This window comes from Podospora bellae-mahoneyi, chromosome 3, assembly GCF_035222275.1.
Source record: "Podospora bellae-mahoneyi strain CBS 112042 chromosome 3, whole genome shotgun sequence".
Taxonomy (NCBI): domain Eukaryota; kingdom Fungi; phylum Ascomycota; class Sordariomycetes; order Sordariales; family Podosporaceae; genus Podospora; species Podospora bellae-mahoneyi.
The window spans coordinates 326,042-353,883 of NC_085882.1; the positions used below are offsets into that span (position 1 = coordinate 326,042).

Here is a 27,842-nt window from a genome sequence, read left to right on the forward strand (position 1 = left end):
CTATTAAATTTAAAAATAAAACTTTTATATAATTCGAGCCTATTTTTAATAATTATTTTAAAAAGAGCCGGCCGATTAAAAAAAAATTATTATAGAATATTTCGAGAGTTACTATATTTTTAAAACTAAATTTAATGAAGTATTTAAAGAATATAATAACGTAAAGCGCGCGTAAAAAAAGCTTGTAAACCTACGGTAAATACGTTTAATAATTAATTACGTAATTTTATTTAAAATCGATAGCCTATATAATATTATTAACGATAAAAGATTAATATAGCTTTTCTATAATAACTTTTAAAAAAAAAGTAAAGGATAAGTTATATAAAGAGTCGAGGCTTAATACTATTAATAAGTATATTACTATAGTTATACGGATCGACGATTAGTAGTTTTAGCGTCGTATAGAAAATAAAAATAATAATAAGGATTATTATAGTAATAAAGGGTATTTTAGTAATACCCGTTTTAACGATAAGTGTAAGACATAATACTTTAGTATTAACTATTCCGGTACTATATACTTAAGACAGATAAATATTAATACTATGAAATAATAAAGGCCGTAGGGTAACGGCTAAAGTAAAAATAACTTTAAGTATTTTAATTATAGTAAAGTAAAATACTTTAAAAAAATTATTAAGTATTTAAACGATTTAATTTAAAAAAAAGATTATAATAATTATTATATTAAAAAGACCGAGGATTATAAAAGTAATAACTATTAGGTACTATTAAAGTAAAGTAATAAATTTTAAAAAACACTTTAATTAGTACGCTAAATAAAAAAAAATAAAGTTTTAAAAGCTATAAAAAGTAATAGAAATGCTAAAAGCGGAATACGAAAAAAGAGATTTTTAAATATAAGTATTATAAAATTAATCATTATGGATTATTACGGAAATTATTATAAAAATCATTAAGGGTAGTAATCTTACGTAAAAACCTATTAAATAAACGATACCGAAAAAGTAATATAGTAAATATAGATTTACTATTTTATAGGATATATCGTAGCTTATAAAGCTTATATATATAAGTTAAGAAAAATATTAAAAAAGTAAGAAAGTTATTAATATTAAAATCGTAAAGTTATTAAGAAATATATTAATATTTATATAATATATGTGTTATAAAGGAAATATAATACAATTTTATTTTAAATATCCGGAATATTAAAAAGTCTTTTAGTTTTAGTATATGATATATTATAACGAACCCCTATCCAGAACCTCTGAAAGGGATACTGGTTAAAGGCTACTTTTGAATAATCCTAGTTCGGTATAGCTAAACAGTGTACGATAAGATATCTTAATATAATTATAAGATACTGTAACTACAACTTGAATTATATACTACGGAACTGTCTATCTACACTAGCCAGTTCCTCCGTATATATAGATCTTATACTAAGCTATATTTATTTTTTACTTAATATCTTTAATATACTAATTACAAATACTTAATTTACTTAATGCCCTAATTAAACTAAGTACTTTACTTAATCTACTTAATACCCTAAACGTACTAATTAGTCGTCCCTTACTATAATTAATTCTTTTTATACGTTCTTTCGATTAACCTCTATTCCCGTAGCCCCATAACCTATCCTATACTAGGGTTATAATACGATACTTCCCCTCTTAGGTTAACGCCCCGGTAGCTTAATTCGTTTATTTTTCTTATTAATAACTTTAAATAAATTTTTTTTATTATTAACCTTATATAATATTTAACTATTGAAATGGTGAGAAAACACACAAAACAACCACAACACCACAAATATATCCCCAACAGGGTTCTGAATGGACACACCTGCGTGACAGTGGCTCGCTCGCAGGCCGCACTTCACGTAGGATAAACAAAAGACTCTGTAGGCTCGCAGGCCACACAGTAAGCACCGGATTGGCCTGATCAGAGGGCCAGAACTGCCTGCACGCATGCAAAGCGCAAAAATACGAAGAAATAGAAGTCGATGATCTGTCTAAAATAGAATGTCCGAAGCAGATCGTTTATATACATGACCCCTGAACCCCCGAATCCTCAGAGAGCCCCACTTCCTTACTCATACTCTCAGGCCTGTGGCCGCACCCCAAACCACTATATTAAAAAGTTTACGCCGAAAAGTCCTTCTAATACCCTTTATTATTATAATTCTATAACTATTATTTATATCTTTAATAACAAAATACTTTTTAACTTTTCTTACGAGGCCTTTAATATTTCCGATTACTGCGTTTTTAAACGCTCCTTTAAATATAATTACTATATACGTTCCGGTCGCTCCGACTATAATATCTTAGGTCTTACTTCTGCCTTAATAGCCTCCCTATATTCTTAAAAAAAGAAATTAAACGCCGAAAAGTAATAGGTTTATACGGTTATACTATAGGCCGCTTCGAAGCTTTTATAAATAAAAACTTAATACCGTACCCTAATTATTAAATTCCGTCGCCTCGCCGCTCGCGAGGAGCGGGTAATTAAAAATTTAAAGCGGGAAAACATATAAACTTCTTTTATTATTAATCTTTCCTTAGCCTCTCCTTTCGACTAGACCATTAATATACTAAACTAATCTAATTAATTCCTACTTAATAACCTATCCTTTAATCTTAATATAGCCGGTCCTTTTTTCTTATTTATATAAAACGCCGCCGGTAATACGCCTTCCTTTTTTTAAAGTAATTAAAGCCTATAACGCTATTTATATTTAATTTTTTTAATATTTTTTAACCTTATAATATAATATATAGTACGCCGATTACTTTATTAAAAGCGTAGGTTCGAATCCTATTAAAGTTCTTTTAGTTTTATATTATAGCTATTTAGCTATAGTCTAGGGCTAGATTTTTATTATTCGTTAATAATATACTTTTTGATAGTAATAAAAATATATAATATTAATTAAACTTAAATTCTCTTTTACTTTCTAACCTTATAGTATAATATATAGTACGTTAATTCCTTTATCGGAGGTATAAGTTCGATTTTTACTAAGGTTCTTTTAAATTTAAAAGTATCCGACGAGGTTCCTTTAAACTTAAATTTATTTTTATTTATATAAGTTTTAATCGGTTTAAATATTACCGGTAAAATTCTTTTAATTTATTTAAGTAATTAAAATATATTTATAGTTCCTACAAATTATTTATAACCGGATATTTTAATTAATTAACTAAATACTTTGAGTAGCCTCTATTAAACTATAAATTTAATATTTATTTTATATTATACTTTTCTTTTTCGTCTTTCGCTATTACTTATATATTAACTTTACTTACCGGTAATACGGGCTTTAAAAGTAAAATATAAAAGGTATATAATCGTAAAGATATTATACTAAGTAGCTCTAGTTTAAATACCGTCTTTAATATTTTCCTTATAATTTTAAATAAACTTACTTTCCTATAGTCTAGCTTTTTATTAAATCTTTTAATATATAAATTATATATAAAAAAATATTATATTTCTCCCCTTAAAGTAAAATCCTTCGAGTGTTTCAGTATTATAATATTTCTATATTCTTTCCCTTATAAACTTTAATTTTTATTCAAGTTTATTATAAAATATATATATATTATTTACTTTAATTTTAACCCTAAGTATTTTAACTGTAGGTTCTTACCGTAGGTTTACTTTATAACCGAAATTCGTAAAACAAAATATAACTTTCGTAATTTCCGTTAGCGATATATTATACGTTAATTATACTATAAAATATAGTTTAATTTAATTATTTTATTTAAAATTAATATAATTCTATAAATATTATTTTATAATTTAATTAAACCGTTTCATTTAACCGTCCGTTTAAAGGTGATAAGCCGAAAACGCTTTACTTATTATTATTAACTTTATTATTAATACTTTTTAAAATTTCAATACGAATTTAGTATTATAATTTATAATAAATTTCTTTAGTTATATATATATTATTATAATATATCGTAATATTACGTTTATTAATTATTTTACCGATTAAATCTTATTATATAATAAAAAGTATATTTATTTAACAAATCTATCGATTATTATTAATATATTATTATACTTAACGCCGGTTATTATATCTTTAAATTTTAATAATTTAATAATAAAATTTATTATAATTAAACTCTATAGCCGTTTTACTATTAATTATAACTTTAGAAATTTATAAGGCTTATACTTTATAACCTTTATTCTTTCGTACGTATAATATATTTAAATAGCTTCCTTAATATTATCCTTAATCCTCGACTAATTAAAATACTATTTAATTTGTTTTATAATCTTAGTAATATCTATATATCCTCCGAGCTTCGATATATAAATATTTATTATTAATACCGTTTTATTACCTAGCTTTACGTACGTTCGACTTTTATACTATAACCTTCCTTAATTATTTTTTTAAATACTTTATAGTTCTAACTTTCTTTATTATTATTATTTTATAATATCGGTATTTAACTTTCTTTAATATTTATTAAAAATAGTTTTTTCGTAATATATTATATAATATTTTATTTACGACTATAATAAATACTTAAAGTATTATTAAACGTTTCCTTGAATAATAATAATAATTCTTTAAATATATTTTTATCATAATTAGTATATTTACTAAATACGTTTACCTTAATATCTTCCGAACTTTTTTTATAATTAATTTAAAAATTAAATTCCGAAAGAAACTTTAATTATTATATTTACCGCGCGTTAAGGACCTTCGTAATAATAAAGTACCGTAAATTTTTATAATCCGTATAAACTTATATTTCGTATTTAATATTATTAAAGTATGATTTTCATTCCTCGAACGTTTCGATAATAGTAAATAGTTTTTTATTATAAATTAAATAGTTTTAATATACTTTTTTAAATTCTTTTGAAAAAAAGGTTACCGAATATAATTTACCGTCGTTATCTTTCTATTTTAATTACTTACCGATTATATAGTTTAAAATATTTACTTCGACTTTAAATAATTGATTAAGGTTTAATAATTTAAATATTAAGTCCTTTAAAATAATTTCTTCTAGTTTTTAAAAAACTTATTCCTTTTTTTATTTTTACCGGAACTTTATATCCTTTTTAATTAAATAATTAAAAAGCTTCGCGATCCTTATATACTTTTAAATAAGTATTTTATAAAAATTTATAAATTTTAAAAAGTTTTTAATATATATTTATAATTACGGTATGAATTAATTTTTAGTTATAATAATTTTTTTAAATTTTATATAAACCTTACTTAACGATATTAAGTATTTTAAATATATTATTTTTTATACGTAAAGCTCGCTTTTCTCTTTATTAATTAAAAGTCCGGTTCTATATAGTACGTCGAGTATTTCTCCTACGTACCGTTTATATTTCTTTAAAGTATATAAATAAATAAAAACGTCGTCGAAATAATATATTATTATTTTATCGAGGTACTTTTATATTATATAGTTAACGAAAGATTAAAACGTTGCGGGTATATTAATTAGCTTAAATAGTATTATAAAATACTCAAAATAACTATACGGCGTACGAAACTCTATTTTCTATTCGTTTTTTTCTTTAATTTATATATAGGCGTACCCGATAAGTATATTTAAATACGTAAAGTATTATACCCTTACTAATTAACTCCGTAATTTAAATATTAATAGTAATAGGTAATTACTTTCTACCGTTTCGTTATTTAATTATTAATAATCTATATATAATCGTAAATCTTTATTTCTTTTCGGTATAAAGAAAACGGAGTATTTTATTAATAATATAAATTTTTTAATATAATTTATTTTTGAATTTTTATTTAAATATTTCTGTAATTCCTTACTTTATTTATCGTTAATATAATATACTTTAAATAACTATAATTTAATTACTTCTTTTCACTTAATTTTATAATCTTACGGCCCTCTCTTTAAAAGTCCCTCTAAATATTTAACCGTAAAGGCTAAATATCCTCGATATTTTATTAATACCGTTTTTCTTTCGTTTTTTTTTACGTTATTATAATAAATATATTTATTAATCTTTAATATTTTTACAAACGTCGTTAATTTTATCTCTTTAATTTTACCGTTTATATTAATAAAGTATATTATTATTTTTTAAATTCTTTACGGTAATATCGTAAAAAATATTTATTTTATACTTTACTTTATATATATATTAAATTTTTTATTATTAATTAAATACTTTTAAGGTTTTTTTAATTATAAATAATTATTATTTTTCTAATCGATATTTAAATTATAGTTTTTATATTATAATTACTTTAGGATTATATTTTTCCAGGGTCTTATATTTATAATATCGAATATAATTAAAATTATTTCTTTTTCGATTATAATATTTAAAAATAATATTTTTTTATAAACCTTTCATATAAAAAATAGTTTTTATATAACGATTTATGCTTTTTTTTCCTTTATAATATTTAGGCTTAATATACGAATTATAATAAAATTAAATTCGTTTTTATATTACCGTTTATTAATATTATTATTTAAAGATTTCTTTAATATATAGTAACCTAAAGGTATTTGTTTCTCTTACTTTTTCCTATAAAATAACGACTTTACTAATAAACCTCGGGTTATTATTTTATACTTTTACTATACGTTAATACTTTTAAAAATATTATTTATAATTTATTAAAGGTTAACGGCCGCCGCGAAAGGCTACGAATTATTTTTTTAAATAATTATATTATTTAAAAGCGTTTTCTTACTTTAAATTAACTAATAATATAAAGTTTCTTAATTATATTTATTTAATTTCCTTCTATTTTCCGTCTCTTACTTCCTTAATATTTTTTCGTATCTTCGTCCGATAATATTTTTTTTACTTAATTTTATACGCTTTATTTTAATAATATTGTTTAACTTTCTTTTATAAATATATAGTATAGTTTAGGCTTAAGTACTATCTTAACACTATTTCCTTTAAAGAACGTACGTTATTATTTATATTTTAACCGTTTATATATTTAATATAGTATTTCGTATACTTCGGTACGATTTATATAACCTAAAGGTTATCTTTTAGTTTAACCGGGTTTTAAATTTTTTATAAAAAATAATCGTTTAAGTCTCTTTATTAAACCTTTTTTAACTTAATTATAATTTTTTTTAATTAATTATAATTTATTTTCCTTATGTATTTTACATATCGGTTAATAATTATATAATAATTTAGTTTAATAATATTTTATATATTTATATATAATATACTAAAACTAAGGTATTTTTTAATATTTAGATATTTAAAGTAAAGTTATACCGTATTTCCTTTATAGGGTATATACTATATAAATATTAATATATATTCTAATAACTTCGCGATTTTAATATTAACGACTTTTTTACTTTTTTAATATTTTTTTTAACTTTTATATATCAGCTTTATAAGCTACGGTATATTTTATAGAATAATAAACTTATATTTACTATATTATTTTTTTAATATTATTTATTTAATAAATCCTTACGTAAAATTATTACTTTTAATAACTTCCGTAATAATTTCTATAGTAATCCGTATTAATTAATTCTATTATATTTATATTTAAAGATCTCTTTTTTTATATTTTACCTTTAGCTTTGTTACTACTTTCCGTAACTCTTAAAACTTTACTTTTTTTTATTCGATATATTAATTAAAATTTGCCTTTAATCCTACCGCTTAGCCTTATTAATACTTAATAACTATTATTTTTATAACCCTCGGTCCTTTTAATGTAGTAATTATTACGACTTTCTTTTTTTAACCGAATTATTTAAATATTTAATAATCTTTTTTAAAATATTTTACTTTACTATAATTAAAAGATTTAAATTATTTTTACTTTAGCTCCGGCTTTATAGCCTTTACTATTATATAATATTAATATTTTATCGGTTTTAAATATATAAATACCGAAGTAATTAATATTAAAATATTATTTTTTATATTTATTATTAAAACGGTTATTATTAAAGTATCTTTTATTACCGTAGTAACCTTTATTATTACCTTTCTTTTCTATACGACACTAAAATTACCGATCGTCGATCCGTAGAGCTATAATAATATACTTATTAATAGTATTAGGCTTTAGCTCTTTATATAACTTATCTTTTATTTCTTTTTTAAAACTATTATAAAAGAGTTATATTAATTTTATATCGTTAATAGTATTATATAGATTATTAGTTTTAAGTAAAGTTATATAATTAACCGTTAAATACGTTTAATATAGGTTTATAAGCCTCTCTTATATATATTTTACTTTATTATATTCCTTAAATATTTTCTTAAATTTAACTTTAAAAATATAATAACTTTCGAAGTATTTTATAATAATCTTTTTTTAATCGGCCGGCTTTTCTTCATAATAATTATTAAAAATAAATTCGAATTACGTAAAAGTTTTATTTTTAAGTTTAATAATCGCGAAAATTACTTTTGACGTTTCGTTAATAAATTAATTTAAATATTAATAAAAATAGATTTTAAGTTAAATTAAAAACCCTTTAAGCTTTATCTTTCTTCCTTTATAACGCTCCGGTACCGGGAACTTAAATATTACTTTCGATATAATCGATATAATAATAATTTATTTTTAGGTTTATTAAGCCTCGTCTTTAAGTTCCTTAAGACGCTATATAACCTACTTTATAGTAAATCGAGTATTAATAATAATAAAAGGTTCCTCGCTACTCGGGCTAGGCGGGATACCTCCTATTTAAACGTTCTTAAATCCGGCTATAGTAATAAAAAAACGTTTTTAATTTATTTATAATTAACTTAAAGTAAGTATATAACGTATAACGAATCCCTATCCAGAACCTTTAAAAGGGATATCAATTAAAGGTTACTTTTAAATAATCCTAGTTCGGTATAGCTAAATAATATATAATAAAATATTTTAATATAATTATAAGATACTATAATTATAATTTAAATTATATATTACGGAACTATTTATTTATATTAGTTAGTTCCTCCGTATATATAAACCTTATGCTAAACTATATTTACTTCTTACTTAGTGCCTTTAGTACACTAATCAGTCGTCCCTTACTGTAATTGGTTCTTCTCGTACGTTCTTCCGATTAGCCCCTATTCCCGTGGCCCCACAACCCGTCCTGTACCAGGGTTGTGACATATTATGGCTCAATTGTAAAGGAATAAAGTACTATTATAATTAATTAATATTATAAGATACTCGAGGGTATTCGGTAATATAGTAAGCTGAGCACTCGGAAGAGTTTATTAATATACAATTATAATGTTAATATAATTCCATTTAAATAAGTATAGAAGCGGCGAGTCTAAAAGCGGAAAGTGCCAAAGCGGTAAATGTGAAAGCGGTAAGTGTAAAAGCGGTAAGTCTAAAAGCGGTAAGGCTAAAAGTAATAAGTTTAAAAGCAGTAAGTTTAAAAGCAGGAAGTTTAAAAGCAGTAAGTTTAAAAGCGGTAAATCTAAAAGCGGCGAGTCTAAACTACTTTTACTTCACTAGAAATAATTTAAAATAGTAAAATCCTTATTTAATTCCTTAAGTATTTTTTTTTTACCTTTTACGTAGAATTACTTATACTTAACTTCTTTATGAATAAACCATATACTAAAAGGTATTTTTCTTTTAAATAAAGTACTAAGGCCTTCTATATTACTACTTACTATTTCTTAATCGATTCTTTTAGGTCTTTAAATTATTTTTTAAACCGTACTAAAAGCCTTACTCGATATTATTACGTTAGGCGGCTTCTTATTAAACTATTTATTACTTTTTTAATTACTTATTTTAAAAAGTAATAATATATATTTATTTATTTAATCGACCTATTCGGCTACTTAACTAGCTCGTTTAATAGAGTTAAGTTATTTAACGGTTAAGCGACTTTAGGGTTATCGAAATTCGGAAATTTCAGGGTAAATCGAGAAATATTAAGGTTATTATATTCCTTTGTTACTACCGTAAGTATTAAAAAAACGTTACGTAATTACCTTTCTAAAATTTCTAGACTTCATTCGTGCTTAATATACCATAGTTCCGAAAAACCGTATCTTTATAGAAATATATACCGATAGGTTAGTTAATTAAGCCTTTTTGGGTAGGCAAAAGTAGTTATTATAAAGATTTTAAGGTCCTTTAATTACGAAGTACGATATAAAGTAATACCGAAGGAAGGTAAGTATAAAAGGCTATACCCTATTAATAAAATTATAAATACTAAACTATAGGAATTCATATTTAAAAAAAAAAGTATAATAAACTAATATATTAAACTCTAATTATTTAGTTTAAACCTAAATTTAAAGAAGAAGTAAAAAGTTAATTTTACATATACCGCGAGAGAAGCCTTTTATAAGTATTAAAGACTTTATTTCCTTCCTTATTACTTTATGTAATTTCTATCGGTTTAATGACTCATAGTAACTTATATAATTCCAATTAAAAAAAACGTTATAACTACCGTAGTTTTAATTTATTAAAAGTTTTAATAGAGCTATAGCTTCCTATAGTAGTTATAGTAAAAAACTTTAGCTCGCTATAAAAGTTACGGTTTTCAATTGTAAATCCTATTAGTAGTATAAGTACTAAAAACTATATAGAAAAATATTATAAAATTTAAAAATATATATTATATTTCATTAATGCCGGATTTTAGGATTTATATAACATATAAGTAAAGCGCCTAAAGCTCGAAAGCTTTAAAGCTTTACCGACGCTAGTATTTATAGTAAAGCTAAGTCTATAGTAATAAGCCTTTCTTTAAAGCCTAAATATCGAGAAAAATGAAATATATAAGGGTAATAACGACCCCCTTAGCGGATAGTAACGTATATAAAAGTTATTTCCTTTACGTTTAACTTATAAATAGTTTTTATTTAAAATTACTTTTAAGTAAAAACCGTTTAACGTTTATATTTCATAAACGCTAATTAGCGTTCTTTTAAATAAAAGTCTATATATTTTTACGTATTAGCTAATTATTTTATATCTTAATTATACTTTTACGCTATTTACTATTGCTTTTCCTTTCCCCATTCAACTTACCCCCGACCGTTCCTAACTTCGCTACTCTCGCGTTTATTAATATTTACTGTCTACTCTATATTAATTAATATATAAAGTTCGCGGCTTTTAAATTAAAAAATAATTAGTTTTTATATCGGTAAAAATTATACGAGTAAACCCCCGATAACTTTAATTTTTTATAAAGGATTTAAAGTTATAAGGTTATTAGTAATACCGAAAGGAATAGAATCTTTAGTAATATAAATCTAAGTATTACCTTTTAAGTAGATCTTTTAGCCTTTCCTCTTTTTTTCCTTATTTATATTTTTAATTTAATATATTCGTTAGCGGTCCTAAAGGAAGTAGGCCGAGGGTAATACGCCTTACCGTTACTCCGTTTATATAATATTATAGATCTATAATTATTAAAGTTTAACGCCCCTTATCCTTTAACGTTAATATATGCCTATTAAATTAATTTACTAAGTACCCTTACTATTCCCTAGTATATAGGACGGTAAAATGGAAACTCGGGTAACGGATAGGTGGTTTACTATATATATTCTCGCCGTCTATAACTACGTGATTCTTAAACTATAGTAATATAGTAAGTTATAAGTATTTTCTTTAACCTTAAAAAAAAAGTTAACAGAATTATCTATATCTAAAGTTGCAATTTTAATATAAATGGGGTTCTAGTTTGTTTAATAACGGGCTACTGATACGCGCAAGGAGAAAACGGAAGTGAAGTTATAATTAGTTTCGGTTGCGGCAATTATAGCCGAACGGTCCTTGGACCCACTTCAGCTCAGGGTGATGCTCACTCCGCTCACCCTTCGCTCACCTTGTGAGACCAATACGGACAGACCCAAAAAATTTGTCGGGTGTGACTATATAGGTAATCAGGCACGGTATGCCAGACATGCTTCTTAGTTACCCACCTACGAATGAACATGTCGTCTGGTTATTCTAGCCCACAAATCAGTCTGAAGAGACAAGGAATAATCGCGGGAGGTCAATGGCGTCAGCGGATTGACAAGTGCAAAGTCAAACCGCCTCAAAAGCTAGGGCAGGCATCTTTGAGTCAGCAAACACAACAAACTCTTTGGCGCCCTAGGGTCCGCTTACCTCGACAAACACCTTGTTAAGTTCGAGCATCGCGATCCCCTTCCCCAGGCATTCAAATCTGCCAGAAGTTCCAAAGACAAGGCCTTGCACAAACTCCATACTTTTCTTGTCCACATCTTCCATCTCCACTAACCACCTCTCTGGTCGAAACACGTCAGCGTCAGCCCCAAAAGTTTCCTGATTTCGGAAGATGGAGATGGCATCCCAGCAGACATTTGTCCCAGGCGGGATCCTGACGCCACAGACAGTTTGCTCCGTGTCGCATATCCTCGGAAGAAGGCCCATCACCGGCGAAGACAGCCTCAGTCCCTCTTTCATCACAGCCTGCAAGTACGGCAGCCGCCGTGCCTCTTCCTCTGCAATGGGACTCGACACCCTCCCCTCCCGTATCGCACCATCAATCTCGTCTTGCAGCCTCTTATAGCTCCCAGGTGAGCTCATCAGATGAAACATGGTCATCCTAATCGCCGTCGCCGTTGTGTCGCTCCCCGCCCCAATCTGCACAAACGTCTCCAGCCACGCGTTCGTATGGCCCAACCCATGCTTGACAAAACTCCCGAGCATATCCCGCCTCACGACTTTGTCCTCCCCAAACCGCTCCGCCGCCTGCTTCTTGGCCAGCTCCTGCTGCCTCACCACCCCCTCCAGCTTCTCCTTCGGCAGCAGCGCTCTAACAAGTGGGTTCTGCAACAGCCCGAGCGTCCAGGGTATGGTCGCCAGCGTTATCACCAATGGCAATGATCCCGTCACCCCGGTCATCTGCCCGTAGGTATCCCGGTCGTGGACCAAGCACTCGAAGCAGCGTCCTATCGCCAGCTCCGAGATCACATCTTGTGTCATGAAGGTGGCCTTTTCCGCCAGGTCCATTGGTCTGTACACCCCCCTTTCATCATCAGATAGGTATTTTCTCTCGATCAGCTGCACTAAATCTGCCACTCGGCGGTCGACGGCCCCGTGGAGGTTGTCCACGTCTTTGCCGCTGTAGCCTGGGAGGAGCTTTGCTTTTAGCGCGGCGTGCTTGTGGTTGTCTCGCTCTGAGAGGACGGTGCTGACGGGCTGGTCCATGCGGAACATGTCGTACCATTGTCCTCGGTACCACGGACCGCGGGCAGACCATAGTTGGCGGATGGCGGCGGGGTCGCTGGTGATGACCCAGTTGGGGGCGATGCGGTAGATGGGGCCGTAGCGTTTGGAGAGGGAGGAGAGATGCCGGGCGAGGGATCCGGTGCTTTGGTGGTAGGTGAGCCAGAGGGTGGTGATTTTGGCTGGGAGGGGGCCGGGGATGTGAGCGAGGCGGAGGTAGCGCGATGTGCGGGAGAGGATCCGGTAGGTGAAGAAAAGGGCAGCCAGAGTGACAATTAGCGGTAGGTATATCATGTCTACAAGCTCTCTATGATGGAGAGTAACAGAAAGGTTGAAGCGGGATTAGATGAGAAGATTAATGGAGCAGGTCGTACAGTTCTTCCCCTCACTCGTCAAAGCACAAAGCACCTGGGGTGCGAGGAGTGCGAGCAGAGAAATCCGATCACCGACATTTGTCAGCCGGCGAATATCCCGCTTCCAAACACAGTGTCACATTGAAGGCGATGTCTGTACCATGTCGGGTCCAATCACCGGGAACCAATGAGGGCGGTGGACAGGAAGACCGTTAGGACATAGAGACATGAAACTAGAGGCTGCGAAAATGATCCGAGGTCCTAAGGTATTGATACTCGAGAAAAGCCAGCCTTTTTGTGTTCTGAGGCCTCTTGACTTCCTTCAAAGGCCATATACTAGTCCTAAAAAACCTCTTGCATATGTCGAAAGGCATCTTGTCCATCTTGGAAAGCCCTTTATGTACTTTGAAGGCCTGTTAATGCATATTGAAGGCCTGCTAGGTATATTCAAGGGCGTATTGGCTATCTTTGAAGGCCTCTTGATCATGTTCCAAGGCCTGTTGATAGATAGATAGGGTATTCACTATCTCCAAGGGCATATTGATTATATTTGGATGCCCTTATTAGGTCCAGCGACTTGTGCCACTAGAGACTGTCGATTAGCAGTGCATGCGGCATGGGCCAACCTGTTAAACCCCAAGCTGGTGACCGTCAGTCCAGATATCCATCGCACAATGCATTGCAACACCATCCACGAAGACTGGATGATCACCAAGACTTTGGCCACTCCCTCGGTAGGAACATTATCAAATGCTTCAGAACTCGTAATCAAGTCAACAAAATCGGTCCTTTGTTACAGGGGTTTCTTGTCCCATATCCGCGTTGATAGAAATCGTTTGTCATGATAATGCGATTCCTTGTGGCAGTGGAGGGCCGACTGATTTCCACCCAATCAAGCGCGTCTAGCTGGAGCAGGATCAGGTGACTAGACAAGAGAATGTTGACAGAAAAGAGAGCAGGCTACCTGCCTATGTAGGTGCTGCCCTTCCATCACAGGGACCGACATAAGCGGGGCTCTTGTCGGGTAAACGCAGAAATTTGCGACCACCACCTGCAGCGAAGATCAAAGTCTTGCCCGAAACAAACAAATCAAAGGCCAACCACTGATGCCAAGGTTTCGGCCAATAACGCGCAAGCACCATGCCAGCAACAAGCACGCCTGACCAGCTCCAACCCCCACCCCGAGACACGATTTTCCACCTCTCTCTCGATCCCCAACCTCCCAGTCCAGCCGCACCAACCCTCATCCTTCTCCATGGCCTCACATCCTCCCATCTCGAATGGTCCCTCGTCATCCCACACCTCCAACCTCACTACCACCTTCTCCTCGTCGACCTCCCAGCCCACTCCCGCTCCTCCTCCCTCCCACCCCCATACACCATCCCCTCCATGGCCGACCAAGTAGCATCAATCATCCAGTCCCACGCACGGAACAGCCAAGCCCACGTGGTTGGCATGTCCATGGGCGGCTTCGTCACCCTCAATCTCGCCCGCCGGCACCCCTCCCTCTGTCTCTCGGCGTTTGTCTCTGGCGCCACACCTTTTGAGGGTATCATGAGGTGGTTGGCAAGGAACAATTGGGTATTATATTATGGGTTCCGGCTGTCAAACCTAATCATCACAGATGGGATGTATGACTGGATGTGCCGGGTGATGGAGATGAAGGAGCATCGTGAGCTGCGGCGGGAGACTGTGAGGAATGTCAAGTGGGAAGTGATCAGGGATGTGTATGGGAGCATTGTGGAGGAGTTCACCGTGGAGGGGATGGCAGAGGTTGGCCAGGTGAGGTGTTTGAGTGTTGCTGGGGGAAAGCAAGATCAGGTTGAGGTGACGAGGAGGGTTGGTCAGGTCTGGAAGGAAAGGGGTTTGACTAGGCGGCTGGGTAGCCGGGCATTTGTGGTCAGAGGGGCGGTGCATGCTTGGGATTTGCAGTTTCCTGACGTTTTTGCTGGTGGTATTAGGAGCTGGGTTGAGAGGGACGAGTTGCCGGTTCAGTTTGAAGTTTTGGAATGAGCAAGGTGTCGCGATTGTGTGAGTATTACCCATCTTTGTCCTTCTGTTGTGCTTAAATACACATCGTACCATGTCATCTGCTCTCTCATACTGGTCTACCTGGGCAGTCCCATCGCCCTTCTAAAGAAGTTATTTTCCACAACAGGGAATCCTCCTTCCAGCACCTGCCCCTCGTCACCTTTCAACGTCTTCAATCCCTCATTCCACTTGCCCATCGCAAGACCGGTGAGAAACCCACCCAGCGGCTCTGTTGGAGACCAGTTGCCTCTCATTCCAAACTTGAAGACAGGGTGCAGCGCATGCCCCAACCCCGTCCTCGCAAGCCCCAGAGGTGGCATGTACTTGGTAATGCTCTTGTCCTGGTCGAGCCAGTCGACAAACCCAGGACGGACGGTGCTTGCACGAAACAGCGGGTTTTTTTTCCTGACATCAGCCAATGCCAGTTCTGTCTCGCCTTTTGTTTTGCCGAAGATGGGGGTGAAGAGCCCCGGCTGGAAGGTTGCACCTTGGCCGGAGACGTAGACAAAATTGAATGGCTTGTTGGTCGCTTTCAAGGCCGGTTGGAAAGCCGACGCAAAGGCCAATGGGTAGGTTTTGGTGATGGTGATGTAGTCCCTGTTTGATTCAGATTGGTCAGTCCAAAGCCAGCAGGGGTAATATAGGCTCGGGTGCGGGACATACTCTTTGTTCACTTGTGTTTGGCTAATACCAAGGGCCCAGACACAACCGTCCGCGTCTTGGAGTTGGCTGAGGACCTCGGGACTGTACGAGGAAAAGTCCTTGTGGATGATGACGTTGACCCGAGGGTCCTTGGCATCTTCAGCTAATTGCACTGGCCGGCGACTGAGGATGGAGATTTTGGAGATGTCGGTTGTCTTGAGCATTGCGTCGAGCACCGTGGTGCCGACCATGCCTGTGGCGCCTGTTAGGATGAGATGCATCCTGCTTGGATGATGTGGCTTTTGAAACAAAAGAATCTGAGGATGAACCGATGATACCGAGAGGAGACGAGAAAGCAGCACTTTTTGAAATACTTTATAGTACTCCCGAAGAGTCGGCAGAACATCACACTGCGGCCGTCTTGGCAGCCGGTCAGCCCGACACGGTGATATCGGTGTTAATAATCTCTGCGGATGCGGGTTGTTATGGCCGATGCGGATTGATTGGAATCCCGGCGCTGAGGGCGGAATGCGCAGGTCTTCGGATAGATTCTGACATCTGACCAACATGAACAAAGGTGCATGTGTTGCCATGGACCCTGAGCCTGAAAATCAGTAACGAAACACACCCAGTCATAATACCGACAAGACGACAGAGGAAGACGGCCAGCAATCTTCACTCGGATGTTAGGTACGCTGGTGAGCCTAACAAGCCTTGCCAGCACCATCTATCAGTAATAACCAGCCCATTGAGAGCCACAACAGGTATAGAAACTTAGGTTCAAGGGCTTTCGGTGATCGTAACGGGAGGAAGAAGAAAACTTTGCAATAAAAAAAAAGACTGAATACAATACAGTATACCTGTGGGCAGACTGAGGGGCTTTGTATATCTATCTAAGCTTTAAATTAGTTTAAGATCAAATATGTCCGGGATCTAACCTCATCGTTCCGTGATTTTCCAGCAGCGACCTCTCAAGCCCTGCATAGGTAATGCCATGCTTGATCTATGAGGGGGGATGCTGCCGGTGCTGTCATGGTGGCTCAGGCTGACCTCCGGTTCGATGTGGAGAGAAGAAAGGACCCAAAAATGGGCTGCTCAAATGCAGGATATGTTGCAATGGAACCTCGGACTAGGCCTACCGAGTCCACCACAGACAAACTCAGATTTTTTCCAATTTGCTGCCATTTATCCAGCTGCTGTTGGTGACGGAATGCCACCACGGCCTATCTGCTGCCAAGCTTTATTCCCGCCGAAGGCTTTGAACCACCCTGTAGACGACTCACCCACCTAAACCACATGGCGTATAAAGAATAGATCACACTCTCAGTGTCAAGATGGCCAAATGTTTTCCACCCTCTTTTCCGTCCACTAACAACTACCACCGCCGGTAAAAATGAAGCTAATCCCCCTTATTCTTCCCTCCTGCTTGGCCAGCGCTCAGGCTCTAGGCCAACGCCTGAATTTCACCGTCGACGCAACCGGCCGCGGCTGTCCACCAGGCTCTGTATCGGCTACCATTTCCCCCGACGCCCAGGTCATGACTTTTGGTTTCGACAAGCTCCAAGCTTACATCGGCCCAGGTTACGACCTTGCTGCAAGAACATCAAACTGTGGAGTCCATATCACGATCAGTCGTCCAAACAGCCACGTTCAGTATGCTGTTGTTGAGAACACCTATCACGGCTATGGGCATCTGGACAAAAGTATCACTCTCACGCTCCTGTCGACGTTGTACCGCTCGGACAACGCGGGGCAGGTGATGACTACATCGGCCGCTATTCCGGGTTCAGACGTGGGCCAGACATTCACCAGGACAGTGGCTGTTCCGGAGACCGAGTACCTGTGGTCAACATGTGGGAGCAATTCGACTCTGTGGATGTTGAGTGAAAGAATTTCATTGACGAGCAGGGAGAGAGGTGTCGAGGGAAAGTTTCCGGATGAGGACGGGGGTGTTGTACCGCTGACGAGGCAGCTGCGGCTTCTGTGAGTTTTCATTGTGGTGAGAGCTGAAGGCGGGATGGGAGCCATGCTAACTTGGGAGCAGATATCGCCAGTGCAACTGAGATGGCCGATGCTTGGAAATGTGTATTGCCTTTTGTTTAATCTTCATGCCGAAGGCCCTATGCTGAGGCTTAGCAATGGAAACAAAATTGCTGTAGCTCTCTCTTTCTTCGTTCCAACGCTATCTAAGCAACTAATGTCTGATGATCATCTTCACAGACTGGACGTGCTCCAAAGTTCTTGACACTGAGGGCTAATTAATGCTCAGTCTGAGTCCTCGATTGGCTCGGGTGAAGATTCCTGTTCTTCGGCGTCATTCTCAGCCTCGGAATCATCCTGTTGTTCAGGATCGGAATGGATAAACTCTACTCCGGGATCATCTTTCTCTGTTTCGTAGGGCCTAGTGGGCGAGGAAACCTGACCCCATTCTGACCACCTGACCTTCTTCTCTATCTTCGTCTTTTCCTGCTGGGGCAGCAGTTGGGGTTGTCTCGACAGCGTTATCAGCCTCCTCGGGCTCGGGCGAGCGCTTTCGTTTGAGAATGCTGGCTCCCTTCTTCTTCCTCTTGAGAATCTTGACGAACTCTAGCTCAAGCTCGGTGTCAGTATCCGAAGCATAGAAAACGCCGTATTTGGCGGGCGAGTCCTCCTGAGTTGGCAAGGGTTCATACCCAACACGGCCGCTTTTCTTTCCAGACCTCGATACGAGCCATGGTAATGGCCTGTTGTTGACGACACTTTTTGCGGAACTTCCTCAGTTTGGCGAGGGGATCTCCCGATCCTTGTGACAGTGGTAGTACCTCTTGACGGGGTCCTCCAGTGGGTCCTCAAAGAAACCATAGTTGTCAATGAATGGGTCGCTGGAGAGCTTGTGATCGTTGTAGCGGACCCGTGTGGTTTTAACAATCCTGGCATCCTCGTCAAAGCCCCCTTCGTCAGAGTCCTCTTGGTCGGAGTCTTCATGGAAAGATGAGCTGTCAGGGAGAGTTGGGAAGTCTTCCTCAGATATCTGTCCCTAAAGCCGGGAATGAAGCGGACATGTCAGAAAACATAGCTGGGCCAAGAAAAGAAAAAGAGATATAGTTACGCGGTGGAGTCTTGGTCTCCTGGAGTCTTTACGATCTGGCCTTCAGCTGTGGAATCCATATATTCAGCGATTTCACAAAGAAGTTCTTTTGTCTATGTTGCGGGTGAAGGCACAAAAGCCAAACATGTGTGATGCTGCGAAAGAAAACCAAGCTCAGACCTGCTGCAACTGCTATAGAATTCGTAGGTGACACGTCGGCAAAGACACGACGGCAGGCAGTTTGGAGTGAATTCATCGAGAGCAAGATTGGATAAGGGATGGATTTCCATCATGTTTGTTATAGCATTCTGGAGCACCATTGCTCCTGTGCTGGCCATCCAAACCAATCAACATGTTCTCTGCCGTTTTGTCAGAGCAAATAGGTAAGAAAAAATCTACAAGTACCATACTGGGAGTGGAGTGAATGAGTTCTCTGATGGATGAATTTCTTTGAAATGGGGCTGTGTTATTCGCATTCTTCTTCAGAGTGCTGTCAATAACATAAAGCAGACAGTAACTCGCAGTGAGTGGTGCATGTAAAATGAAAGGAAAGAGGTACAGCACATGCTAAACAAATCCTTATACCATAAAACCTGATCCCAGGACCGTGAGTGGCTGATCATGTAGGGCCTCTTCAATGCTATTTTTTAGATACCTTGTAATAGGATTCATGCAAAGCCTTTGGTACCGACACGGGAAATATGCGACAATGGTTCTTTGTTTCGTCGATCGAGCCCAGCGGCGATGCCAGGTCCAAGTCCGGGTGCCTTGGGCTGCCGGTTTCTTTGTCTGCATCATAGGTAGTCAACACCCACAGGTTCCTAATCAACTCGGGCAGGTACAGCGTGCTTCTTGAAACTTTTGATTGAAAATCTTCAGTTAGCCATTACACACTGTCTTTACAATGCCGATCACTTTGCCACGAAGCCGCAGGGAGGAGGTGACTGTTCCGGCGATGGAAAGGCTGGCTCCTGTTCACTGTCCACTCCGTGCGGAGACTGACACCCCCGATATTCATGGGAATCGACGGCTCGCTCGGCATGGCCTTGGGGCGGCGAATCGATGGGGTATAACCCCCGACCAGCTAGTCAAAGCCGACTGGGGATGGACGCGATGGCGATGGCTTCCTCATCCTGCCCCCGTGACACCCTATTCCGTTAGTCACCAGCTCCGAATCCTGAAGCCGCCCAAGGCAGGGATCAGCTCAAGTTTCCGCACCTGGAGGAGATCTACCAACTCTTTTATTGATGTACTATCAAAATCGAGAGAGGGTGATACAGATGTAACCCAGATGAAGAAGTCAAGATATTTAAGCCATTACGACACGTCCTTTGTGCCAGGTTGGGCAAGGGATTTGGAAAGCGACGTTCAAATAATGAGAGAGAGATTCAATGAGGTGATCACCAGGCTGCGTGAAGAGAAAGAAGTTGGAAAAGACGGGAGGCCAACATCATCAAGAGTCCTCAACAACTGGTTAAACACGGCGCGCAGGGTACAGGTACCTGGGACTGGAAACACAGTGGTCTCAGGGACAACATCATCAATATCACCTGGAATGAGAACGACACCGGTACCAGGGAGGCAACATCACGAACCTAGGACCCCCTCGGATCAAACAGACCCAGACCCATCGAACCCTGAGCAAGATGAGTCGAGTACAACACTTGTTGAATCGCCTAATGCGGAGCCGCCGTTGCAACTGGTGCTTCGAGCGATAAGAAATGAGCTTGTACTCATCAAGGATGCCTATCAGGATTTAAATGACGAATTCACAAGGTACCACAGATTGGCAACTCAGGGTGGACATCAGCGAGGCCAGGAATCCGAGAGTGAGGAATCTAACGAGAAACCTCAGGCTCCTCAACCGCCTGGTCAGGCATTGGGGCCAACAACACCAGCAGTAACAAGCCAAACAGACCAAATCCTACCGCCATTGGCGCAGTCGATGACGTGGAGGAACAAACATCTAGAACCACAGAAGGCCAAGTGTGAACAACAAGCAAAGCGACAACAACGAGTAATTGACCACTTACTTGACCGAGTAAAAGCACTAAGTAGAGAAAAGAGCCCCAATGACACCAACAGCATACTACCCAACAACTCGGCCGACACCAGCATGACCACGGCTGCGTCTCCGCTTCAGACAGCCAGTCAAGCCAACACAAATGCTCCTGGCACACAACCTTTGACTGGTCAACCAGGAGGAAGTGCTGCAATTGGTAAAGTGGTGGAGGAAAAGATGCGGCAGTTTCTCGGCATAACTGCCACCACAGCTCAAGCTCAGGATGCAAACGTTGCCTCAACGGGTCAGGTCCAAGCTTCAAATACTGCCCCAACAAGCGTACATGTAGAGACTGCTGCCGGGAGCACCGCCACTAGCACCAATACACCTCCCCAAGGAACTGCAGCCCAAGATCCAGACATTACACAAGCACTCGCTATCCTTGCACAGGCCCTCTCCATCACTGCTATCAAGGTACCTGTCACTGGAACCGCTCCTAATGACACAGCCTCCGCCGGAATCATCGCCGCTGCCCAAGATCCAAACACAACCCGGGCTCTTGCTATCATCAGAAATGCCCTTGCTGCCACTGGTACTGGCGCACCTCCCACACCAACAGCAACCACCACGCAGACCGTTTCCACCGGCACCGACGCACCTTCCCACGCAGTAGTAGACGCAACAACCAACACTGAAGATCCAAAGACACCGCCTCCTACCACCGAAAGGGTCATCGTCAGGGGTCAAGAGCAAATCCACGCCCTCTTCCGCTCTCTGAGGCTTCAAACCAGGCAGTTCAGCTACAGCGCCGCCTTCCAGCTCGACAGCCCTATGTTGCTCGATACAGACTTCCAAAAAAAGAACAGGGAGAAGCCGTTTTGTCCACCTGAGCTTTGGGAAAGGCTGAACCGCGATCAGAGAGCCAATCGGATATGCCAGTTGATTTTCATGTGGCTGTGGCGCCAGATACTTCGACCGGGTGTGGAGAGTTTTGGTGTGAAGCCTATGACTGCTGAGCTGGAGAGTTCAGAGAGGGGGTCGCAGGAGGAAATAGCGACCCCTTTTCAGAGGTTGAGTCGAGCCATCGCCCCACTTGGGGATAAGATTTTTCGGACGCTGAGTCCGGTGATTCAGTTCGAGTTTGCTCGAAACGAACACCTTGTTCGGAGGCGGATTTGGAAGCTGTGCCATGATGCTGCACTGTTGAAGATGATGTTCCGGGAGGGGCCTGGGAAGCAAATGAGGGTTGAGGTACCGGGGGCCCATGGGGACCAGACGGCTGAAAACAAATGGATGGAGCGGGGATTTGACGACTTGACCCATGCTCTTCCCTTCCAGCACTGGGTTCGTGTTATAAACCTGGAGACGTCCACGGGGAAGAGGGCAATCTTGTGTGTTCCGTTTGGAGCGCTGACGATGGTGGAAGATGGGAAGAAGGTAGTTTTGGAAAGGGCTTGGATAGTTGGAAATTCTAATGAAGGTTCTGGCCTGTTCGTGCTGCAACGGAAGAGTCCCGAAGAAGTAGAAAGAACAGGTCCAGGAACCGAGCACGAAGAACCAAACGAATCAGATAGCGGCGAGACAGAAGACCGTGATGAGACAGAAGACGCTTGCGAGACAGAACACACTGGCGATAAGGAGATGCCTGGCGAAACAGCAAAACCTGTCGAGACAGAAACAATTCGTGAAGGCCCGAAGCCTGATGAGCGGCAGAAGCCCACCAACATCACCCAACAGTCCGAGGTCATTGTTATTTCACGCGAGGACGCCGATGGCGATGAGTCCGAGTCGGAGTCAGAACACGATGACCTCATGAGGGACCCGACGTGGCGACCAACTGGCTCAACTGGCCAAAGCCAGTCGGGAGAACATTACAAGCGACCCGTTATACAGCTCATCCCGCCAGACGCCATCCTGGACGCTCTTCGTAGGCTGCCACCCTCAACTTTGACTGCAACTGATGTGCCATCACAGCCAACTTCAACAACGTCAACAGATCCTGTACCGACAACGACATCAGCAGCGATACCCTGGACAAGTTCAACAGCCCCTGGTCGAGACGCAGACGTAGATGGCCAGAACAAGAAGAAGAAAAGAAAAAGGCCGAGGATGGAACGCGACCCGGATTGGGTCCCCGGTCAAACCGATGGGGAGAACGAGCCAAGTACTCGGAGAAGATAAACCTGAAGTTCAGAGGCTATCAAAGAAGCCCCGAGAAACACAAGAGGACGATGAGCTGTGATGATGATGTAGGGTGGTTTAGAAAGGGTTCCCTGCACAGGGCCACGGCTGGAAACACTAAGGAAATCACACCTCTGATTCAAGGCATTTTGTTGCTGTTTACTGAAGTTGTCATATACAAAGCAAAGAGAAAAGGTGGTGCGGAAAGAGTGGGTTGATTCTTGAACAGGTTGGTTTTCGATCACGTTGATCTGATTTCGATCAGGTTGATTTGATTTCGAGCAGGTCGATTTTTGCGCTGCTTGATCTTGCGCTGATTTGCTCGCAGGTAGCTGGTGATTTGATCAAGCTTTGACCCACAGACCCCCTCCATCTGATCTGCCCACAAGTATTTAATTCAGTCCTTGCTCTCTCTCTTTCTCTCTCTTCCGGAGCTTTTGCTTCTCCCCCCACCACCCTCACCAAAAGTCGCTCTTTTCAAACGACTTTTCCTCCCTGACTCACTTTCAAGACTTCTGTTTCATCCCCCACGAGCATCAGCAAGCTTGTTTGCTGCCTATGATCCACTCTATGATGGCCGAGATCCATGGCGATGGCATGCCCTTCTCCTCTGCGATCATCACAGTTGTGTATACCAAGGCAAGCGTTTCTGCTCTTCCCAGCGCTCTTTGTGCGGGTGAGTAGGTGAGCTCCGGCTCACTGTCCTTCCCAAGCATATCATAACCTCTCAGCTTGTCCTGTGGTCAGGCTCAGGGGTTGTGGGATAAAACGCCCCTCCTATGGAGAGGGCAGAAACACAGGCAAACATTCTTGGTGATTTGAGACAGCGCCGGTGGTTGCAAAGGTTTTCTCTCTGGCCGATAGGTCTTCGCGCTGCCCCTGCCTGCCTTCCGTCATCTGCTCGAAAAGGCGGTTGGTGTGTAGATTGTTTAGTTCATTGCTTAATGGGCACAGACGCTTGGGACTCCGGTCCGACGAACGCGTAAAGGATCCGCGTGATACTGAAAGAACGCCCCCTCCCATGTTTACTGTTGCCGTCTTGCCAGCATGTTTTTTGCTGACTGGGATCTAGCTCATCACAATGCCAGCCCCAACACATCCACCCCAGATTGCGCAATACATCATCCCGACCGCCGTCCTGCTCGACCGCCAAAAGCAACGCGATCGTGAGAAAGAGAGCAAGCCGCACTGGACCGTCAGTTCCGAGGGCGCCAGATGGCACGCGAAATGAAGCTCGCCGAAGTCAAGACCAAGGAGAAGGCCGCCGAAACCGAGAGACACACCGAGAGGCACCGTGTCATGTCAGAAATCGACACCAAGACTCACGACCATGCTGTGGTCGTTCGATGTGTAGCTTGCGGTGCACTCGGTCTGTTTTGTTTGTTTCTTCTGTGGCTGGGGAAATTGGCGATGATCTGGTGATTGATGGAAATGGTATTGAAGGGATTGTTTGGTGTACCAAGACAAGAACAGGAAATGACGACTGTTGATTTGCTGGGCCACAGTTATATTGTGACGGGTTTTCGATGAATGCATGCATGTCTGTTAGATATCACGGGGTGGCATGAGAGTGGTTCGAGTGACATGATTGCCTTTTGTTAAGAGAGGGGCAGTCGAGAGGGCAGTTTTTGCACACAAAAAAATAGGCTCGACTAACAGCAGCAGATGGCACCTTCTGGGCAGCCCGTGCCTGTTGCCGGCAGTGCCTGTTGCCAGTGATAGCAAAGTTGCTGAGTGGAAGAGGGGAAAGTGCGTGACAGCAATCGGCTGATGCCTGACAGGAGTTGAGGGAAGGCAGTTGCACTCGAGGCAGGAGCAAGCAACCGAGTCGGTGGCGGGACGATACGCGAGGCTTGGAGGGATGGTAGTGAGGGAGGAGCAGTGCAGTCAGTTGCTGTCAGCTGGAGACCTGTCCCTGCGGTGGCTCGGGTCAGCAGTGACAAAGCAGGCAGGCATTCCTGGAGCTGTCGGGTGGGGCAGTGGCTGCTTGAAACATCACGACAATTCGTGTCCACGGTTCCTGCCGATCACCTCCGTCCAACTTGTCAAAACCCCTTCATGCCACAGTGGGCTCCAGATTCAAACCCAGTCTCCGGACGCCAAGCCCCGCTTGAGTCCGGATATCCCGGCCGGCCCCATTCTGGAAGGTTTCCCTCTGCTCGGCCTTGGAAGTTGTGATTGCGACCCTGACTGCATTGCGCCTCTGCTGCCTACAGTTGGTTCTTGCTCTCACTTTGGCCTCATTTTTTCTCAATTGTCAACTGATAGCGGAAAATAATGAACCTCTCCAGGACCTATGGCATCAATAACCTCAACTCGGCCAAATATCACCCCATGAACATGCATCGACGACGGAATCCGGATAGGGCCCCGCTGCGGGCGGCAGCCCTACCGACCATGCTACCGTTGCCAAGGATCACAAGCGATGCACCGTTGAACCCCATGCCCGTACCTGACGCTATTCCCCGCAGCACATGGTACCGAATGCTTCCGGTTTGTTTCGTTTTCACCTCTGGAGGGAAATGCGACCTTGACATGCGATCTGCTGGGCTCTGGTTCGCCTGCAATCCCAGCCGGTTAATATCAAGCCCGCATTGAATGCCACAACACTTTCGCCCTCTGTATCCATGCACGCTTGGATGCAGATCGGACGAAATCTCTATTTATGCGACCCATGGTTCATCTCAAAAGACTCCCCTGGAACGGGCGACTGACTGGAAAGATGAGATGGTGAATCGCCCCCCTCGCTTTTACCTTCCCCATTTCTTTTTCTTTTTGTTGATAGCTTCTTTCCCCCCCCTCTCTAACCCCCCCCCTTTTTTTTAAGGGGATCAACTCTTGTTTTTGTCAACCTCGTGGAACCTGATGGCGGCATATCGGTAGTGGCCGCCTCACAACCACATCGATTCGGCCAAATGTCAAGACGTTTGGCATTCCACACCAACCAAACCGGGACGACCACACAGACACGGGTGTATGAATGGAATCGAGAGGAAGCATGGAACACACGGTCAGGCCGTTCTCGATCACAGATCGCGGGCCTCCGCTGCTTGCCATTGATGCAGCTGCTCTGGGACTCGCCCTGATCGCCACGCTTTTACGATGTTATGTCCGCATACGACTCGTCCGCGCCTTTGGCGTTGACGACTGGCTGATGGCCGCAGCCATGGTCACCTTTTCGGCCTACTGTTCTTTTTCCATCGCTGGCGTCACCTACGGCACCGGACAGCATATCGAGGATCTCCCCCCAGAAAACAATGCGACCGCCAAGAAGGTCAGTTCGTCCCATCTTTGACTCTCGTCAAGGCGTCCAAAAACTGACAAAACACAGTGGTGGTGGTGTTGCTATCTAGCCTACTCGGCCACCATGATCCTCTCCAAGCTCTCCATCGCCTACTTCCTCTTGCGTGTCACCATCAGTCGAGTCCACCGCTGGATCATTTACTTTTCCGCCATCATTACCGTTGCCAGTTGCGCCACTTTCTTTTTCGTGTCACTCTTTCAGTGCTATCCAGTGTATCATTTCTGGACAAAGCACATGGACCCCGACGGCGGGACTTGCATCGACATGCAGGTTGTAATTGGCCTGGCCTACCTCTTCAGCGCCATGAGCATCATGTCGGACTTTACATTCGCTCTTTTACCAGCATGGATTGTGTCACATTTGAACATGCGGACACGGACAAAGGCTGCCTTGATCACCCTCATGGGATTGGGTTGTTTGTAGGTTTGCTGCGTTCCGACTTTCTTCTCGTCTACTAACTGTTCGACAGAGCTAGCGCCGCCGTTGTTGTTCGCCTCCCCTATATGCACCACATTGCCAGCGAGGACTTTCTCTACGACACCACCGATATTGCAATTTGGTCCACCGTCGAGCAATGCCTGGCCATCACGGCCGGTTGCCTCGCCACACTGCAACCCCTGGCCAAGTCTATTGGCTACAGGCTGGGACTCACTACGCGTCCGAGCCTTCCCCTCAGCAACAGCGCCTACAAAATGACGGGGGGCGAGATCTCAGTGAGGAGGTCATTTACCAGAAGAACAGAGACCTTCTCGTCGTGCGCCGTCAACCTGCGAGGTATCCCACTCGAGGAGGGTGGTCTGAAGTTGCAGCCGGGAATCTCGGGGTATACTGCCATGTGTTATAACACGAGCGGTGCGGGCAGCCAAGAGGAACTGAGACCAAGTCAAGTCGACAGGCCGGAAATAGGGGGTTCGGACCCGAACCTCAAGGAAGAGGAGGTAATTGCTGTCACTGTAACGGTCAGGGCAAAGGAAGGGAGCCCATAATCTTGCGGTGTTTACTAGGGGTTTTGGATAGAATTTCAACGTCAGCAAATGACTGTACAACAATTGAAAAAAGAT

The 27,842-nt window shown here is 40.0% G+C and overlaps 6 protein-coding genes across 6 annotated transcripts; 4 read left to right on the forward strand and 2 right to left on the reverse strand.

Annotated features, from left to right (window-relative positions):
• Nucleotides 1–11,887: 11,887 nt before the first annotated feature.
• QC761_0048210 (uncharacterized protein) lies at nucleotides 11,888–13,621 on the reverse strand. Its single transcript, XM_062872439.1, has 2 exons — nucleotides 12,116–13,621; nucleotides 11,888–12,054 (listed from the first exon to the last, which is right to left on the reverse strand). Exons 1-2 carry the CDS (start codon nucleotides 13,493–13,495, stop codon nucleotides 11,932–11,934), a joined length of 1,503 nt encoding a protein of 500 aa, XP_062732987.1. The 5' UTR covers nucleotides 13,496–13,621; the 3' UTR covers nucleotides 11,888–11,931.
• A 1,073-nt stretch (nucleotides 13,622–14,694) lies between these two features.
• On the forward strand, nucleotides 14,695–15,567 carry QC761_300960 (uncharacterized protein; the record flags this gene model as incomplete). Its single annotated transcript, XM_062877252.1, has 1 exon — nucleotides 14,695–15,567. One exon carries the CDS (start codon nucleotides 14,695–14,697, stop codon nucleotides 15,565–15,567), a length of 873 nt encoding a protein of 290 aa, XP_062732988.1.
• Nucleotides 15,568–15,577: 10 nt separating this feature from the next.
• Nucleotides 15,578–16,717, reverse strand: QC761_300970 (uncharacterized protein). The gene is made up of 2 exons (XM_062877254.1): nucleotides 16,249–16,717; nucleotides 15,578–16,182 (listed from the first exon to the last, which is right to left on the reverse strand). The coding sequence occupies exons 1-2, from the start codon at nucleotides 16,506–16,508 to the stop codon at nucleotides 15,663–15,665; spliced, it is 780 nt and encodes a 259-aa protein (XP_062732989.1). The 5' UTR covers nucleotides 16,509–16,717; the 3' UTR covers nucleotides 15,578–15,662.
• A 668-nt stretch (nucleotides 16,718–17,385) lies between these two features.
• Nucleotides 17,386–18,478, forward strand: QC761_301020 (uncharacterized protein). Its single transcript, XM_062877255.1, has 2 exons — nucleotides 17,386–18,211; nucleotides 18,272–18,478. Exons 1-2 carry the CDS (start codon nucleotides 17,621–17,623, stop codon nucleotides 18,470–18,472), a joined length of 792 nt encoding a protein of 263 aa, XP_062732990.1. The 5' UTR covers nucleotides 17,386–17,620; the 3' UTR covers nucleotides 18,473–18,478.
• A 1,720-nt stretch (nucleotides 18,479–20,198) lies between these two features.
• Nucleotides 20,199–23,477, forward strand: QC761_301030 (uncharacterized protein; the record flags this gene model as incomplete). Its single annotated transcript, XM_062877256.1, has 1 exon — nucleotides 20,199–23,477. One exon carries the CDS (start codon nucleotides 20,199–20,201, stop codon nucleotides 23,475–23,477), a length of 3,279 nt encoding a protein of 1,092 aa, XP_062732991.1.
• Nucleotides 23,478–25,260: 1,783 nt separating this feature from the next.
• Nucleotides 25,261–27,767, forward strand: QC761_301040 (uncharacterized protein; the record flags this gene model as incomplete). Its single annotated transcript, XM_062877257.1, has 3 exons — nucleotides 25,261–26,751; nucleotides 26,809–27,200; nucleotides 27,251–27,767. Exons 1-3 carry the CDS (start codon nucleotides 26,458–26,460, stop codon nucleotides 27,765–27,767), a joined length of 1,203 nt encoding a protein of 400 aa, XP_062732992.1. The 5' UTR covers nucleotides 25,261–26,457.
• Between the last annotated feature and the right edge of the window lie 75 nt (nucleotides 27,768–27,842).

Bases quoted from the DNA above. Each gene is read 5' to 3' on its own strand.
- QC761_300970 (XM_062877254.1), bottom strand. From the start codon at position 16,508: ATGCATCTCATCCTAACAGGCGCCACAGGCATGGTCGGCACCACGGTG. The intron at 16,183-16,248 runs GTATGTCCCGCA...TGAATCAAACAG, and splicing joins CAAACACAAGTGAACAAAGA to GGACTACATCACCATCACCA.
- QC761_0048210 (XM_062872439.1), bottom strand. From the start codon at position 13,495: ATGATATACCTACCGCTAATTGTCACTCTGGCTGCCCTTTTCTTCACC. The intron at 12,055-12,115 runs AGCGGACCCTAG...TGCCTGCCCTAG, and splicing joins ACAAGGTGTTTGTCGAGGTA to CTTTTGAGGCGGTTTGACTT.
- QC761_301020 (XM_062877255.1), top strand. From the start codon at position 17,621: ATGAAGCTAATCCCCCTTATTCTTCCCTCCTGCTTGGCCAGCGCTCAG. The intron at 18,212-18,271 runs TGAGTTTTCATT...ACTTGGGAGCAG, and splicing joins CGAGGCAGCTGCGGCTTCTG to ATATCGCCAGTGCAACTGAG.